General features: G+C 32.3%; 1 protein-coding gene and 1 long non-coding RNA gene across 2 annotated transcripts; one reads left to right on the plus strand and one right to left on the minus strand.

Moving 5' to 3' along the window:
* Positions 1-6,179: 6,179 nt before the first annotated feature.
* Positions 6,180-6,558, plus strand: LOC124292895. The gene is made up of 3 exons (XR_006902845.1): positions 6,180-6,228; positions 6,321-6,422; positions 6,504-6,558. It is a non-coding gene; the product is annotated as an uncharacterized LOC124292895 (long non-coding RNA).
* A 1,312-nt stretch (positions 6,559-7,870) lies between these two features.
* LOC124292963 (protein lag-3-like) lies at positions 7,871-8,957 on the minus strand. The gene is made up of 2 exons (XM_046731852.1): positions 8,377-8,957; positions 7,871-7,940 (listed from the first exon to the last, which is right to left on the minus strand). Exons 1-2 carry the CDS (start codon positions 8,955-8,957, stop codon positions 7,871-7,873), a joined length of 651 nt encoding a protein of 216 aa, XP_046587808.1.
* Between the last annotated feature and the right edge of the window lie 8,039 nt (positions 8,958-16,996).

Consider the following 16,996-nt stretch of genomic DNA (forward strand, 5'->3'; position numbering starts at 1 on the left):
CAATTTACTCTTGAAAACAAGGAAATTGAAGGAAAAAATATTTTCCACAACATTTCAATATTTTAAAATTATGTATAATCATCAGAAAAATCCTAAACATTTTCAATTATTCGCTTATTTTTCATTTTATTCCATTTTTTCATGATTTTTTCCATTCACAATTATTTTTTATTTTATTACATTATCTACCTCAATGACCTTCATTTATATTCTATTATATTGATGTATAATACAAATATGTAGCAATTTATATTTATACATATATATCTATATATATATATATATATATACATACATATGTATATTATAATTTTCAATTTAATTTTAACAAATGGGAAATTGAGAAAAAAAAAAATTTTTCTCACATTATTTCAATTTTTTAAAATTATGTATAATTATCAGAAAAATCCCAAATTTTTTTATATAATCGCTTATTTTTTATTTTATATCATTTTTTATGATTTTTCCAGTCACGATTATTTTTCATATTATGACATTATTTACCTCAATTACCTTCATTTATATTCTATCATATTAATGTATAATATAAATATATATAAATATATATATACGTATATATCTATATATATATTTATATATATATATATGTATATATATATATATATATGCACACATATATATATGAATATATATATGTTTATTATAATTTTCAATTTTTTTTTAAAAAGAGGGAAATTGGGAGAAAAAAATTTTCTCCACAATATTTCAATTCTTTAAAATCATGTATAATCATCAGAAAAATCCTAAATATTTTTAATTATTCGCTCATTTTTCATTTTATTTAACTTTTTTATAATTTTTTCCATTCACAATTATTATTTATATTATCACATTATTCACCTTAATTACCCTCATTTATATTCTATTGTATTATTGTATAATATAAATATATATATATACATATGTATATATATATACATATATCTATATATGTATATATATACATATGTATATTATAATTTTCAATTTACTTTTAAATAAGGGAAATTGAAAAAAAAAATTTTTCTTACCTTATATCAATTTTTCAAAATTATGTATAATTATTAGAAAAATCCTGAATATTTTTAATCATTCGCTTATTTTTTATTTCATTTCATTTTTTTATAATTTATTCCGTTTACAATCATTTTTTATTTTATTCCATCATTTACCTCAACTACCTTCATTTCTATTTTATTATATTAATGTATAATATAAATAGATATAAATATATATATACATATATATCTATATATAAACATATATATATATATGTATATATATACATATATATATATATATGTATGTATACATATATATATATATGAATATATATATTTATATCATAATTTTCAATTCACTTTTAAAAAGAGGGAAATTGGAAAAAAAAAAATTCTCTCACATTTTTTCAATTTTTCAAAATTATGTATAATTATTAGAAAAATCCTGAATATTTTTAATTATTCGCTTATTTTTATTTCATTTCATTTTTTTATGATTCATCCATTCACAATTATTTTTTATATTATGACATTATTTACCTCAATTACCTTTATTCATATTCTATTATAGTTATGTATAATATAAATATATATAACTATATATATACATATATATCTATATATATATATATATACATATGTATATATATATATATATATATATATATATACATATGTGTATTATAATTTTCGATTTACTTTTAAAAAGAGGGAAATAAAAAAAAAAAAATTTTTTCCACAATATTTCAATTTTTTAAAATTATGTATAATTATCAGAAAAATCCCAAATTTTCTTATATATTTGCTTATTTTTTATTTTATTTCATTTTTTATGATTTTTCCATTCACAATTATTTTTTATTTTATGACATTATTTACCTCAATTACCTTCATTCATAGTTTATTATATTATTGTATAATATAAATATATATAAATATATATCTATATGTATATATATATATATATATATATATATATATATACATGTATATATATATATATATATATATATATATATATATATATATTGTAACGTTTTTAGGCGTTACGTTAATAAAATATGGATCCGCGAGTTTACTTATTATCGAATCAAAAGAAATCAAGAGCGTAAATAGAATATCGTGATAAATGCTTTCAATGCAATATACGTGTTTCTTGTTTAAAGTCTGAAACAAGACTGTTTTTACAATAATATCGGTTGGCGCAGCAACCTCATTCTTTTTAAAGACATAAGAGGTTCATAAACGTCTTCTATCTATGCTGACTACTAGATCATTAAAGAGGGGGCAAAACGGGTGATTTCACCCTTTGTAACACTACTCCCCCCCGAGGAAAAGAGTCGTCCCGACTCGGGAAAGATAAAACAATTATAAAAGTATTCTAGTAGTCAGTGCTCAAAGGTGAGTTGGAGCTGTGGCTCTAAAAATTTAAGAACTCCCTTTCTTACTATCTGGCATTTGCCCACAGTCTCAAGGTAAACCACAGAAAACCTTGAGCAGATAGTTGAGCGTTAAATAATCTCAAAAATTTATGTGCCATGTTTTATAAAGGTTAGTGTTATTAAGTGTTATGTGGCTTCATGAATTCAAAGTTATCCGCAACGGCCCAGATTGATGTCAGAAAGAAACTCAATCTTCCTCATGAAGGATCCCTCCGAAACAGGTTCGGATGAAAACATCGAAGCAGGAACCGACAATTCCAGGACCAAACAGGATAAAGGCAGATTTCTTTTTGAAAATTCACACAGGAAACAGGAAAATGGATGGGTGACTGATCCTAGTCTTCTTTAGAAACAGCACACCCTAGAGTTTTGGAAGGACAAATGTGAGTGATGGTATAACTAATCAAATTCACTAAGTGAATTTGGGAGAATACTCGAATAAAATAAATCACATATGTATTTTAAAGAAAAGAAACGATCTTATCTGAATCATTTCTGCGTCCTTCCTCAAAATAAGACTTCCAGTCATCTCCAGGAATCGGGGAAAGATTGGATGGGAAAAGGCTGTGTCAAGTAACCTGAAAAAGTACTCACAAAAACTGACACTTAAGGTTAATAAAATGTGAAAATCAAGCAATCGCTCATCGACCTCGAAAAATAATTGTGGCTCTTTTCACATTAATAAACCAAAGCCTATCCGACACAAAACTCGATTCTGAAGAAGAAATTTCTAGAAGGAAACAAAACCCTTAATAAAGCAAGTACAAGTTAACTATATACTATCCGCATGTTAAGGAAGTACAAAAATCTTTAAAAACTTGATCGGCTGTAGCTTCTGCATTGATAACTAAAACAGGAGCCGATAAAGAAGAAAAGGTTTGTTTTACTAGCCAATCTTCATGAACCTCATGAATAGTTCTGAGTAACTCTAAAGAAATACTCGATTCTTCCTCACGAGAACGGGAACTAACTCGAGCAAAAGAAGTTTCTGGGGAAACTCGCAAATAAACAATCAAATCTACTCTGAGCTCAGACGAGCGAATGATAAGATCAAAATTTTTTGTCAATAAATGTGATTCGAAGTCGCGAAAATTACCTAACCTTCGACGAGCTTCTACAAAACAATTGCTACTGAATATCGATCTTTCCATCACCTTTACAGGCAATGAAGTCGTCTGCAGATGTCTATCTAACATAACCATTTGAGCGAAATGTTGAAAATAATAGCAATAACGATCTGGGTTTTGATACATCAAATCTAGAAGATTAATTCCAGCTACATCTCGATATTCCTCAAGAGGTTCTAAAAGTGTACAGACCTGGCGATCTGCTAAAAACCTCTTGGTGAAAGTTGTTTTTCCGCATCCGATATTTCCTTCAATAATAATCGTAAGCGGTCGAGTTTTACTCAAATGAATTCCGAAAGGTAAATTCTTCTCCCAATCGATGACCGGCTGTAAAGAAGGCCAAATCGATCACAGTCGTCAAGGGTGTTCGTTTGAAGATCTAACCTCGAAGGATGTTCCTGGTCTTGGAGAGACTGTTCCAGGTTGATCCTCTTCAAAAGGAGCAAGACGATCCAAGTGAACCACTTTTTGACGCGAATGAGAAGATCTTCGGATTCTATAAACAACATCATTTATCCGGTTAACCACTAAGTAAGGGCCTTCCCAATTTCTTTGTAGCTTTGAACATCGTCCTTTCTGTCTTCGAGGTTGAAAGAGCCAGACAAAATCTCCAGGATTGAATTTTAAATTTCTGGCTCGAATATCATAACGAGTTTTCAATTTATCTGAAGCCATAAAAATTCTATTCCTAGCAAAGTGATGAATTTCTTCTAAGCGTTGTTGCAATAAAAAGGCATAATCTGTTTGATGCTGTCTTTGCACAGGAACAGGGCCTTTCTCTAAATCTGACGGAAGTCGAAGATTTCTTCCAGTAAGCATGAGGGCTGGCGTCTGTTTCGTCGTCTCGTGAATCGCAGATCTGTAAGATACGAGGAAGAAAGGGATCCAGGAGTCCCAGTCTCTCTGATTCTGTTCTACGAAGGACGACAAATATTGTAGCAAAGTCCGATTCAGACGCTCTATCATGCCGTCAGATTGTGGATGCAAAGGAGTTGTACGAGTTTTTCTAACCCCTAAAATCTGAGTAACCTCTTTCATTAAGGTTGACTCAAAATTTCGGCCTTGATCAGTATGAAGTTCTAGAGGAACTCCGTGTCTACAAATAAATTCTTTAACGAATGCCTGTGCTACAGTAGAGGCTTCTTGATCAGCGAGACGGACCACTTCAGGCCACTTAGTAAAATAATCAGCAATAACCAAAGCATATTTATTTCCAGAATGGGTTATCGGGAGAGGTCCAAGAATATCCATCCCTATTCTTTCAAGTAGAGCTCCCACGTTGTAAATTTGAAGAGAGCTTTGTCCCTTCGCTTGAGGTCCTTTCTTTGCCGTGCAGATTCGACATCTTCGACACAAATCTTCAACGTCCATCCGGCAACGGGGCCAAAAGTAGAAGTCGCAAATTCTGCCCAGAGTTTTATTTGACGCGAAGTGTCCGCCTGCAGGAGAATCATGATAAAGAGCAAGAATCTCTGGAACTCGTGACCTGGGAACCAAAAGTTGCCATCTGATTTCTTTCAAGTCTGCAGATTCCCATTTTCGGTATAAAATTCCATCAATTAAAAGAATAGAGTCCCATTGAGCCCAATAAATTTTCAAATCTGGCTCGACTAAAGATATATCCTGCCAGTCCGGGCGAGTTTCTGCTTCTTTCCAAGACTTCACTTGATTCAAAGTGTCGTCCTCTTGTTACGATTTTCTCCATTCTTCCTGGTTATTTTCGAAAGAAATCTTCCGTATTATAAGAGAGGGGTCACGATTTTTCTCTAATCGTGCACACTGTTTACACTCTGGCATTTCTTCGCAGGGTCTTCGAGAGAGAGCATCGGCGATTCCATGATGAATTCCTGCTCGATGACGAATATCAAAATCGTACTGACCGAGCCTTTCTAACCATCTAGCTACCTGACCTTCGGGAGATTTAAACGAAAGTAGCCACCTGAGAGAAGCATGATCTGTACGTATCAAAAATTTCCTGCCGTACAAATAATGGTGAAAATGTACTACGGTCTTAACAACAGCTAAAAGCTCTCTACGAGTGACACAATAATTCCTCTCGGTTTTACTCAAAACTCTGCTGAAATAGCTTATCACTCTCTCTTGACCTCCCTGAATTTGTGACAGAACCCCGCCTATTCCTGAAAGAGATGCATCCGTATCTAAAATAAAAGGAATTTCGACCTCTGGATAAGCTAAAATCGGCGAAGAAATAAGATTTTCTTTTAATTTCTTGAAAGCCTCTTCGCATTCCGGGGTCCAGTCAAAAGGAATCTTGATTCCGGTCAAATGATGGAGTGGTTTAGCTATACTAGCGAAACCTTTTACAAATCTTCTGTAATACGTACAAAGGCCTAAAAAGCTCTGAATTTGTTCTTTATTCTTAGGTGTCGGCCAAGAAGAAACCTTCTCTATTTTAGATGGGTCGGTCTTCACCCTTGTGCTGAAACGATATGTCCGAGGAAGCCTACTTCTTTCTGAAACAGATGGCATTTTTTCGGGCTCATTTTCAGACCTGCTTGCTTCAACCTAGCGAAAACTTGTCTGAGATTTTGAACTTCTTCTTCAAAGTTCTTGCCAAAAACGATTATATCGTCTAACTAAAAGAGGCATATTTTGCCAGTGAGCCCATGGAGAACAGCCTCCATCATTCGTTCAAAGGTAGCCGGGGCATTACTCAAACCAAACGGCATAACCTTGAACTGCCATAATCCTCCTAAACCCGTAACAAAAGCTGTTTTTTCTTTATCTAGAGGATCCATTTCGACCTGCCAGTATCCGCTCTGAAGATCTATGGTGCTGAACCAAGTTGCACCAGCTATCAGGTCGAGTGTCTCATCGATTCTGGGTAAAGGGTAAGAATCCTTCTTCGTTATATCGTTCAGCTTCCTGTAATCGATACAAAATCGTTTGGATCCGTCCTTTTTGTTAACAAGGACGATTGGTGAGGCCCAGGGACTAGACGATGGTTCAATAACATCGTTCTTTAGCATGTCTTCCACAAGCTTTTTTACCTCTTCTCGGGCGTTGAGAGCGAGTCTTCGAGGAGCTTGTTTTATCGGCGAACTCTCTCCGACGTCGATCTTGTGCTTGACGGAAGTACATCGGCCCTTATCACCACTATCTTTGGCGAAAGAATCTATAAATTCTAGTAAAAGAGATTTAAACGATTCTACCTGAGCTGAATTTAACGAAATCGAAGATTTCTGAACAAGGCTCTGTAAGTGTAAAGGAAAATGTCGTTTCAAATCATCCTCCGAAAGTTCTATTTCTTGAATTCTAGGAGGGGTCCAATAAATTCCATTCCTATTCGTACAAAGAGTTATTTCGCGATTGTTTGAAGCTAGTGAATTTCTCTTAGTCGAGATAACACAGTTATGAGCTGTAAGAAAGTCTAGTCCCAAAATACCTTCATCCTCTATATCTGCTATAAAAACCTTATGTGGGGAGTCGATACACTCAAAAAGGTTAATTTGGACAGTAGCCTGTCTCAAAACCGGGGTCGTCTCTCCAGTGGCTGTTCGCAGAGAAAAAGAGGGAACAATCTGGTCATCGGATTCAAAGAGATCCGATCGAACTACGGTTACTTCCGCGCCCATGTCTATTACCCACAGACAATCGACGCCATTCACAGTACCGCGCGCATAAAGACCAGACTGTCGTAGACTTTTAATTAAAAACTGTTCTCTAAGAGGGCTTTCACTACTAACAATCTGCGATGATTTTCGCCCCGACAAATCATCTGGAATTAGTTTTTTGGGTGAGTTCCTGTTAAAGAACTCGATTGAGGATCTGCTTCCCCCATTTCTATATTTTTCTTACGCCAATTATAAGAATTCGGATTCGAGCCTTGCATCGGTTTTCCACTAATTTTTTTAATTAGAACACAATGATTGGCGTCGTGACCTGTTTTTTTTACAAAATATACAAGTCAAGCTAGTTTGACTTGTCACGACCACGTTTTTATTTATACGCTGGTTTTGTTGGTTTTGAAAAGAACCTCGATTTCTTGGTTTAAAATTGTAACTGTTATTTCTATTTTTATAATTTTGAGGTTTTGACTCCTCCGAGTGTTCAAAACTTCGCCTTTTTGAGGCGTTTTCAGACACCTCAATCCGACGAAGCTTGTTCAGCCCAAAATATTGCTTTCTCACTGCCTCCACCTCGAGGGCTTTGGCCGTTGCCTCCTGCAGAAAAGTGAGGCCCGATGTTCCAACGGCCATTTTAATCTCTGGATCATTGATCGCATTCAAGAAAGCTTGTGTTGCTAATAAATTACGAGATGGCTCGTGATCTGGCAAAGCTACACGAGAAAGCCGTTCGATATCTTGACTAAGAGACGCGAGGTCTTCGTCTCGTCCCTGTCTTCTTGTCTGTAATTGTGCCGTATACAGTTTCGTCAAGTGGTCATTTCCGTATTTTAACTTTAGTGCAGAACTAAGTTTTTCGTAATCAGAAATTTCTTCTCCAGACAATGCCGTTAAAACATTCAGAGCCGGCGTCCGAAGACAAGAAGCAAGGCTGTGGGCCCTCATGGCGGAGTCCCACTGATTATGTCTAGCAATTGTATTAAATTGACGTTCATACTCCGCCCATGGAATCTTTCCATCAAAAATTGGCGGTTTCAAAAGACAAAAAGATTTCTCATTAATCTGAGAAGTAACCCCTAGAAGTCTCGGATTATTTAATTGACTCAAATTAGAGTATTGAGGCTGAACCTGAGACAGACGCTCGGAAAAATCAACCTCATTGTTTACTCTTTTTCTACAAACTGGGGATTCAACTACTCCCCTAGTAAAAGGCACAGACCTTGAATCTCGAACATCCTGGATTTGTCCTGGATGTCGGATTTCTTGTACAACGGGAACAGGAACAGGCGAGGGAACAGGAGAGGGAACAGGAGTAGCGACTCTAGAACCCTGCGGTGTAACAGCTGGTCCTCCAATGCCACTCATTTGATGAACGGACTGAAGAGCTGCCACAGTCGTCCGAAGAAGGTCTTGAAGATTGTTTTCTGAACGCTCTCGAGCCTCTCCAGTCATCCGAAACAGTTCGTGCAGACTGGTCTCGGATCGTTCTTGTGCTTCTCTATCAAGCCTGCGCTGCTCCAGCTGAGAGGCAATTTCCCTTTCTCGTTGTTCTTGTTCTTTTCTTCGCTGTTCTTGTTGATCAAGAAGCAGCTGAAGAAGTTGCTGTTGTTGGCGCTCAGCAGCCTCTTGCTGTTGAGACATGATCTTCAGCAGATCAATTTGAGAGATTGTCGAAGGAATTGGAAGAGGGTCCACTGAAGGTGACCGAATCGTTTCAGGGACCCGCGGATTCTCCATAACGAAAGGTTCTTCTCCGCTACTTTCTCTTCGACGTGAGCGCGTCAAACGACTGCTACTCATAATTGAAGTTCGCGCACTGAATTGACTCAATTAATAAGAACTCAAGATCCCGCTTCTGACACCAAATGTAACGTTTTTAGGCGTTACGTTAATAAAATATGGATCCGCGAGTTTACTTATTATCGAATCAAAAGAAATCAAGAGCGTAAATAGAATATCGTGATAAATGCTTTTAATGCAATATACGTGTTTCTTGTTTAAAGTCTGAAACAAGACTGTTTTTACAATAATATCGGTTGGCGCAGCAACCTTATTCTTTTTAAAGACATAAGAGGTTTATAAACGTCTTTTATCTATGCTGACTACTAGATCATTGAAGAGGGGGCAAAACGGGTGATTTCACCCTTTGTAACAATATATATATATATATATATATATATATATATATATATATATATATATTGATATATATATATCTATATATATGTATATATTTATATGTATTCATATGTAGATATATATGTATATATATATTTATATATATTTATATTATACATTAATATAATGAAATATTAATGAAGGTAATTGAGGTAAATAATGTAAAAAAATAAAAAATGATTGTAAATGGAAAAAATTATAAAAAAATAAAATAAAATAAAATATAAGCGAATAATTAAAAATATTCAGGATTTTTCTAATAATTATACATAATTTTGAAAAATTGAAATAATGTAAGAAAAATTTTTTTTCCAATTTCCAATTTTTTAAAAGTAAATTGAAAATTATAATATACATGTATATGTTCATATATGTATGTATATATATATATGAATATATATATACACATATATATATATATGTGTATATATATATACATATACATATATATATATATATATATATATATATACATATATATATACGTATATTTATATTCATATATATTTATATTATACATTGATGTAATAGAATGAAAATAAAGGTAATTAAGGTGAATAATGTAATAAAATAAAAAATGATTGTAAATGGAAAAAATTATAAAAAAATGAAATAAAATAAATAATAAGCGAATAACTAAAAATATTTAGGATTTTTCTAATAATTATACCTAATTTCAAAAAATTGGAATATTGTGGAAAAAATTTTTCTTTATTATAATTTCCCTTTTTTCAAATGTAAATTGAAAATTTTAATATACAAATATATATTCATATATACATATACATATATATATATATATATATATATATATATATACACATATATATATATAAATATATATATATATATATATATACATACATATATACATATACTTTTTTACATACATTCATAATATACAATCATTTAATGGAATATAAATGAAGGTAATTGAGGTAAATAATGTAATGAAATAAAAAATGATTATAAATGAGAGAAATTACAAAAAAATGAAATAAAATAAAAAATAAGCGTATAATTAAAAATATTTAGGATTTTTCTGATAATTATACATAATTTTAAAAAATTGAAATATTGTGGAAAAAATTTTTTTTTTTTCAATTTTCCACTTTTTAAAAGTAAATTGAAAATTATAATATACATATAAATATTCATATATACATATACAGGGTGTCCCTAAATTGCCTCCCACGGACTAGCCAGCATGATACCTCGTTAAAATCCTACCGAGAATTTTTTTTCCGGAAGCTCGTCCGACGCGTAGTTTTTGAATTATAAGCGATAGCGCTAGGCCAATCAGAGTGCACCATTTCATCTAGATTTGCCGCCACGGATATTGCTGTTTTGTTCGTCTGGGTGAATTATTATTATTCGTTTACGAATTAAATATCGGCACCTCCCCTCTCTCCCTGTTGTACCCCTTCTCGAGCGCTGACCTCGGTATTGTTGCCGCGGCATACGCTGCCGGCCGCACATCCATGGGCGCACACTTGTGTGTGTAAACAGAAGCGCATCCTCCAGCATAAGGGGTACAGCAGCGAAAGAGGGGAGGTGCCGATATTTAATTCGTAAACAAATAATAATAATTCACCCAGACGAACAAAACAGCAATTTCCGTGGCGGCAAATCTAGATGAAATGGTGCACTCTGATTGGCCTAGCGCTATCGCTTATAATTCAAAAACTATGCGTCGGACGATCTTCCGGAAAAGAAATTCTCGGTTGGATTTTAACGAGGTATTATGCTGGCTAGTCCGTGGGAGGCAATTTGGGGACACCCTGTATATATACATACATACATATATTTTTTTACGTACATTCATAATATACAGCCATATAATGGAATATAAATAAAGGTAATTAATGTAAATAATGTAATAAAATAAAAAATGATTATAAATGAGAGAAATTATAAAAAAACAAAATAGAATAAAGTATTAGCGGATTATTGGAAATATTTAGGATTTTCCTAATAATTATACATAATTTTAAAAAATTGAAATAATGTGAAAAAAATTTCTTTTCCAATTTCCCTCTTTCTGAAAGTAAATTGAGAATTATAATATACATATATATATTTATATATACATATATATGTATATATAAATCGATATATATATATATATTTATATATATATATATATATATATGTATACATATATATATATATATATATATATATATATATATATATATAGATATATACATATATAATATATTTTTTCACACACATTCATTATATACATCCATATAATGGAATATAAATGGAGGTAATTAAGGTAAATAATGTAATAAAATAAAAAATGATTGTCAATGAAAGAAATTATGGAGAACTATTTAGGATTTTCCTAATAATCATACATAATTTCAAAAAATTGAAATATTGTGGAAAAAATTTTTTTTTATCAATTTCCCTCTTTTTAAAAGTAAATTGAAAATTATAATATACATATATATATTCATATATATATATATATGTATACATACATATATATATATATATATATATATGTATATATATGTGTATATACGTATGTATATATATATATATTGTAACGTGGCGTTTCAGAATCGCACGTCACAAGGGCACACAACCGCCATTATTTCTAGTTTACGCGTCCTCAGCAGGGTACTCCAAACGAACTCGATACAAAATAGGCAATAACTACTTTTTAACTGATTCTTTTTTGTAAATTCTTTATTTCGCGCTTCGGCGCACGCTAACAAGGTACTTGGACGACAACGATCCCGATCAACAAGGGACCACTATCTACCGTTTGCAGCTCTCGACGACTTCGCCTACTGACGGTCTCATCAGACTACACTGGCTACCTTGGTGCACCTTGATATACACCTGGGGTAGCATCCACCTGAACCTTCCGTATCGCCTCGACTGCCGGTGAACAGGGAGATAAAAATCCTCCCGGCGGCCGAGGGCATCGTTCCTCGAAGAGGAACCAGCCGCCAACTCTATCGGATGCCGCACGGATGGCGTGAAGGGCAGACCGTAGCCTGCCATCCTCCGACTTACCGGCCTGGTGCCGGACCGACCCCAAACCACTACGTCCAGGGTGATAAAGCCATCGTTCCGAGGATCGACGCTGCCTCCCTATCGACAGGGACCAATTGTGTGGGTCGTGGTCCACGGTTTCGCCAACCGTCTGACTGCACGACCTCAGGTACAGGCAGCTACCTACTGCCTGTACAAAAGCCGGTGGAGGTGAACAGTGAGGCGTCACTCTCCACCCGGTAACTTTGGCCGAGAGGCACCCTATGTATGCCTCTGCCAAAGAAGTCCCCGATGATAGGCAGCCTGGACCGTAAATTGAAGCGACTACAAAATCGTACGAGTTGGTGTCAACGACGAAATCGCGAGCAGCACATTACACCACATCTAGCGGTAATTTTGGAAAACGTATGACCACGCAGTAACCAATATTCGCCACAGGGGGATCGCCTATTTGCGGTGGGGGTCAACCGACCAATCAAAGAAGAAGAAGAATCACCTCACGACAACCGCGAGATCGGCGAACTGAACTACGACCTGCTATCCTACGCTTGACCTGCCGAGTGACAGCGTCGTTCTTTTGCATCCTTCCGATTATCCTCTCGATTTCATCTACCGATCCTCCTTCCTTTCATTCTACCACTATCGTATCTACTGTTCTTTTTCATACTCTCGATCATTGTACTACCGTTCACTTCTTCCTATAAATTCAATTCCTTTCCTTTCTTTCTACTCTCGTTTTATTATTTCTAAGTTTAATTTAAATTAGAATCAGTTTGTGTGCCTGAGGTCAACCGTTAAGGTAAGGCTTCTGCATTTGAATTGTACCGTTACGAAGTTGCTCATAATTTCTATTCTTTCTCATAGTATTTATCGACTTTGCGTGAACTATGGTCCACGGTTAAAGTTGCAGTAAGCCGCCGTGTGGCTGCATGATTTCGGTCATTAATATTATATTTATTGTTTCTTGGTTGCATCGTGTGGTGCCGTTTTGTGTGAATCATGGTCCACGACTTCCGTGTGGCTGCATGATTTCAGTAACTTATTATTTTCGTATCTGAGCGACCTCGTAACTGCCAAATAATTATTTCTTGTATTTATAATTTTTCTAATTATTTGTGAATCTCTATTATCCTGCTTCTGTATTTTCTATCGTATTTTGAGCCCTATTGGCTTCATATTTGATTCCATACTCTTTTTGTAATAGTAGTGTGCTTTATATTTTATTTCTGTTATCGCTTATTATATTTTCATTTATTTTTGTGCCTATTGTATCGTATATCGAGTTCCTTGGAGTACAAGCGAGCGTAGAATCACCCTTAGATATTACCGCATTTTTCTTTATTACTATTGACAATTTTACACTATTTCTGCCTGTTATTTATTTTTCTGTATTTTGTTAGATTAAGTTCTGTGAATTATTCTTTTGTATTGCGGTGTATTTTAGTGTATTTCTCTATTTTGTAAACTCTCCGGAATTCTCTCACTCTCGTCACTTTGTATTTTGGTATTCTCTCAAAAGTTATATTTAGGAATTCATTATTTAATTCCTCCAGTACGTAATAATTCTAAATTGTCGAATCTACCATTTCTGAATAATTCTATCGAAGGTTATCCAGTCGATCGTTTGCCGACTTGGTAAATTGTTACTGAATGTCAATTTCTCATACTGGATATAATTTATGGTAAATTTGTCGTATCATCTACCGAACTATCGATACGTTGTTTTATACCGATCGCAGTAACGTCCTCTCGTTCTAATTGACAGAATAATAATTTTCGTAGCGTCATTTGCAACTTGGGTAAGATCACGTCGCCCAGTGACGTGTAGTTTTAAGTCAAATCTTGCATTATATCGCCTCTCTCGACCTACGTCTATTTTTCTCTGCTAGCTACCGTCTCTCGTGTTGAAGCTACCGTTTACTGCTATTCTACCGATATTTTTGTGAACAACGATTATTTATTTTATTAACTACCGCTATCGATACCGCCTTATTTGCCTGTCTCACCCATGTAACCTTCTCGACAATATATGATCGATTAACCTGTTCATCTTCCCTTTTGCCTAGAGTTTATTCTTTATTTGGTTATTTTCTTTGAGTCTGGAATTACTGCTAGCTGCCTTGAACTCCGCCACTCTACCGGGATGTACGCGATCGTACCTGTGCCTAGCCAGCCATACAACGGGTTCTCTATTCATCCCTTTTGTACGGTCTTGTGTTAATTTTATTGATTTATGTTATTCTTTGAGAATCGACGCTAACGCGTCTGGCGCCCAACGTAATTATTTTGTTGTAGTTTAATATTGCGGATAAGTAGAGAATCGCGCCAAAGTGTCAACGGTAAGTCCTCATCCGAAAGTAACAAAATTTAGCGTTACAATATATATACATATAGATATATATGTATATATATATATTTATATATATTTATATTATACATTAATATAATAAAATATAATTGAAGGTAATTGAGGTAAATAATGTAATGAAATAAAAAATGATTGTGAATGGAAAAAATTATAAAAAAATGAAATAAAATAAAAAATAAGCGAGTAATTAAAAATATTCAGGATTTTTCTAATAATCATACATAATTTTGAAAAATTGAAATAATGTGAGAAAAATTTTTTTTTTTCTAATTTCCCATTTTTTAAAATTAAATTGAAAATTATAATATACATATGTATATATATATATATATATATATATATATATAGACATATATATATATATACATATATATATATATATACGTATATATGTCTATATATATTTATATATATTTATATCATACATTAATATAATAGAATATACAAAAAGGTAATTGAGGTAAATAATGTAATGAAATATAAAATAATTGTGAATGGATAAATCATAAAAAAATGAAATGAAATAAAAAATAAGCGAATAAAAAAAAATATTCGGAATTTTTCTGATAATTATACATAATTTTGAAGAATTGAAATATTGTGGAAAAATTTTTTTTTATCAATTTCCCTCTTTTTAAAAGTGAACTGAAAATTATAATATACATATATATATTTATATATATATATATGTATACATACATATATATATATATATATATATATATATATATATATATATATATATATATATATATATATGTATATATATATATACATAGATATATATTTATATATATTTATATCATACATTAATATAATAGAATATAAATGAAGGTAATTGAGGTAAATAATGTAATAAAATAAAAAATGATTGTGAATGGAAAAAATCGTAAAAAAATGAAATGAAATAAAAAATAAGCAAATAAACAAAAGTATTTAGGATTTTTCTGATAATTATACATAATTTTAAAAAATTAAAATATTGTGGAAAAAATTTTTTTTTATCAATTTCCCTCTTTTTCAAAGCAAGCTGAAAATTATAATATACATATATATATTCAGATATATATATATGTATACATACATATATACATACATATATATATATGTATATATATGTATATATATATATATTTATATATATATATGTATATATATGTATATATACATATATATTAGGCTGATTCAAAAAAAACGACTAATTTTTTTTTTTCAAAATCCTTACACAAAAACTTTCGAGAAGGTGTGAAAGGACACCTGTAAGAAGCAGAGCCCTTAATATTATTATTAAGAGGTCGCGCATCGGGAATTTCTATTTCCCGTTTAAATAACACAGGAATAAATTTTTTTAAATTTTGCAATTTCGTATTTTTGCAATGGATCATTAAATTGGCGGAGCAAAGCATATTTTTGTAGGAAATTTGACGCTCCACAAAAAAAGTCCTTACAAAGTTTTCGATAGTCACACTCCTTCAAAAGTTATTCGAGGTCAAAGTTGAACTTACAAAAAAATTCAATGTTTTTTTTTTTTCGATGATACTATGAATCTTTTCTCATTATTTTGTTATAAAGATATATTTAATAAATATATCTTACTCTAATTGGGCTTTTTCAATCATTAATTTTCCCATCGAGTCAATATAAAGTTACCTTACAAAAATGCGATGTTAAATAATAAACATGTTATCATGGAGAATCCATAACTGATGCACTTGACTATTTAAAAATGTAATTGTTCCGAAATCTATCCTCTTTATAACAAAATAATGAGAAAAGATTCATAGTATCATGGAAAAAAAAAAAAACATTGAATTTTTTTGTAAGTTTAACTTTGACCTCGAATAACTTTTGAAGGAGTGTGACTATCGAAAACTTTGTAAGGACTTTTTTTGTAGAGCGTCAAATTTCCTACAAAAATATGCTTTGGTTCGCTAATTCAATGAGCCGTTGCAAAAATACGAAATTGCAAAATTTAAAAAAATTTATTCCTGTGTTATTTAAACGGGAAATAGAAATTCCCGATGCGCGACCTCTTAATAATAATATTAAGGGCTCTGCTTTTTACAGGCGTCCTTTCACACCTTCTCGGAAGTTTTTATGTGAGGATTTTGAAAAAAAAAAATTAGCCGTTTTTTTTGAATCAGCCTAATATATATATATATATGTATATGTATATATATATAGATATATATGTATATATATATTTATACATATTTATATTATACATTGATATAATAAAATATAAATTAAGGTAATTGAGGTAAATAATGTAATGAAATAA

This window comes from Neodiprion lecontei, chromosome 2 (genome assembly GCF_021901455.1).
Source record: "Neodiprion lecontei isolate iyNeoLeco1 chromosome 2, iyNeoLeco1.1, whole genome shotgun sequence".
In the NCBI taxonomy this organism is placed as follows: domain Eukaryota; kingdom Metazoa; phylum Arthropoda; class Insecta; order Hymenoptera; family Diprionidae; genus Neodiprion; species Neodiprion lecontei.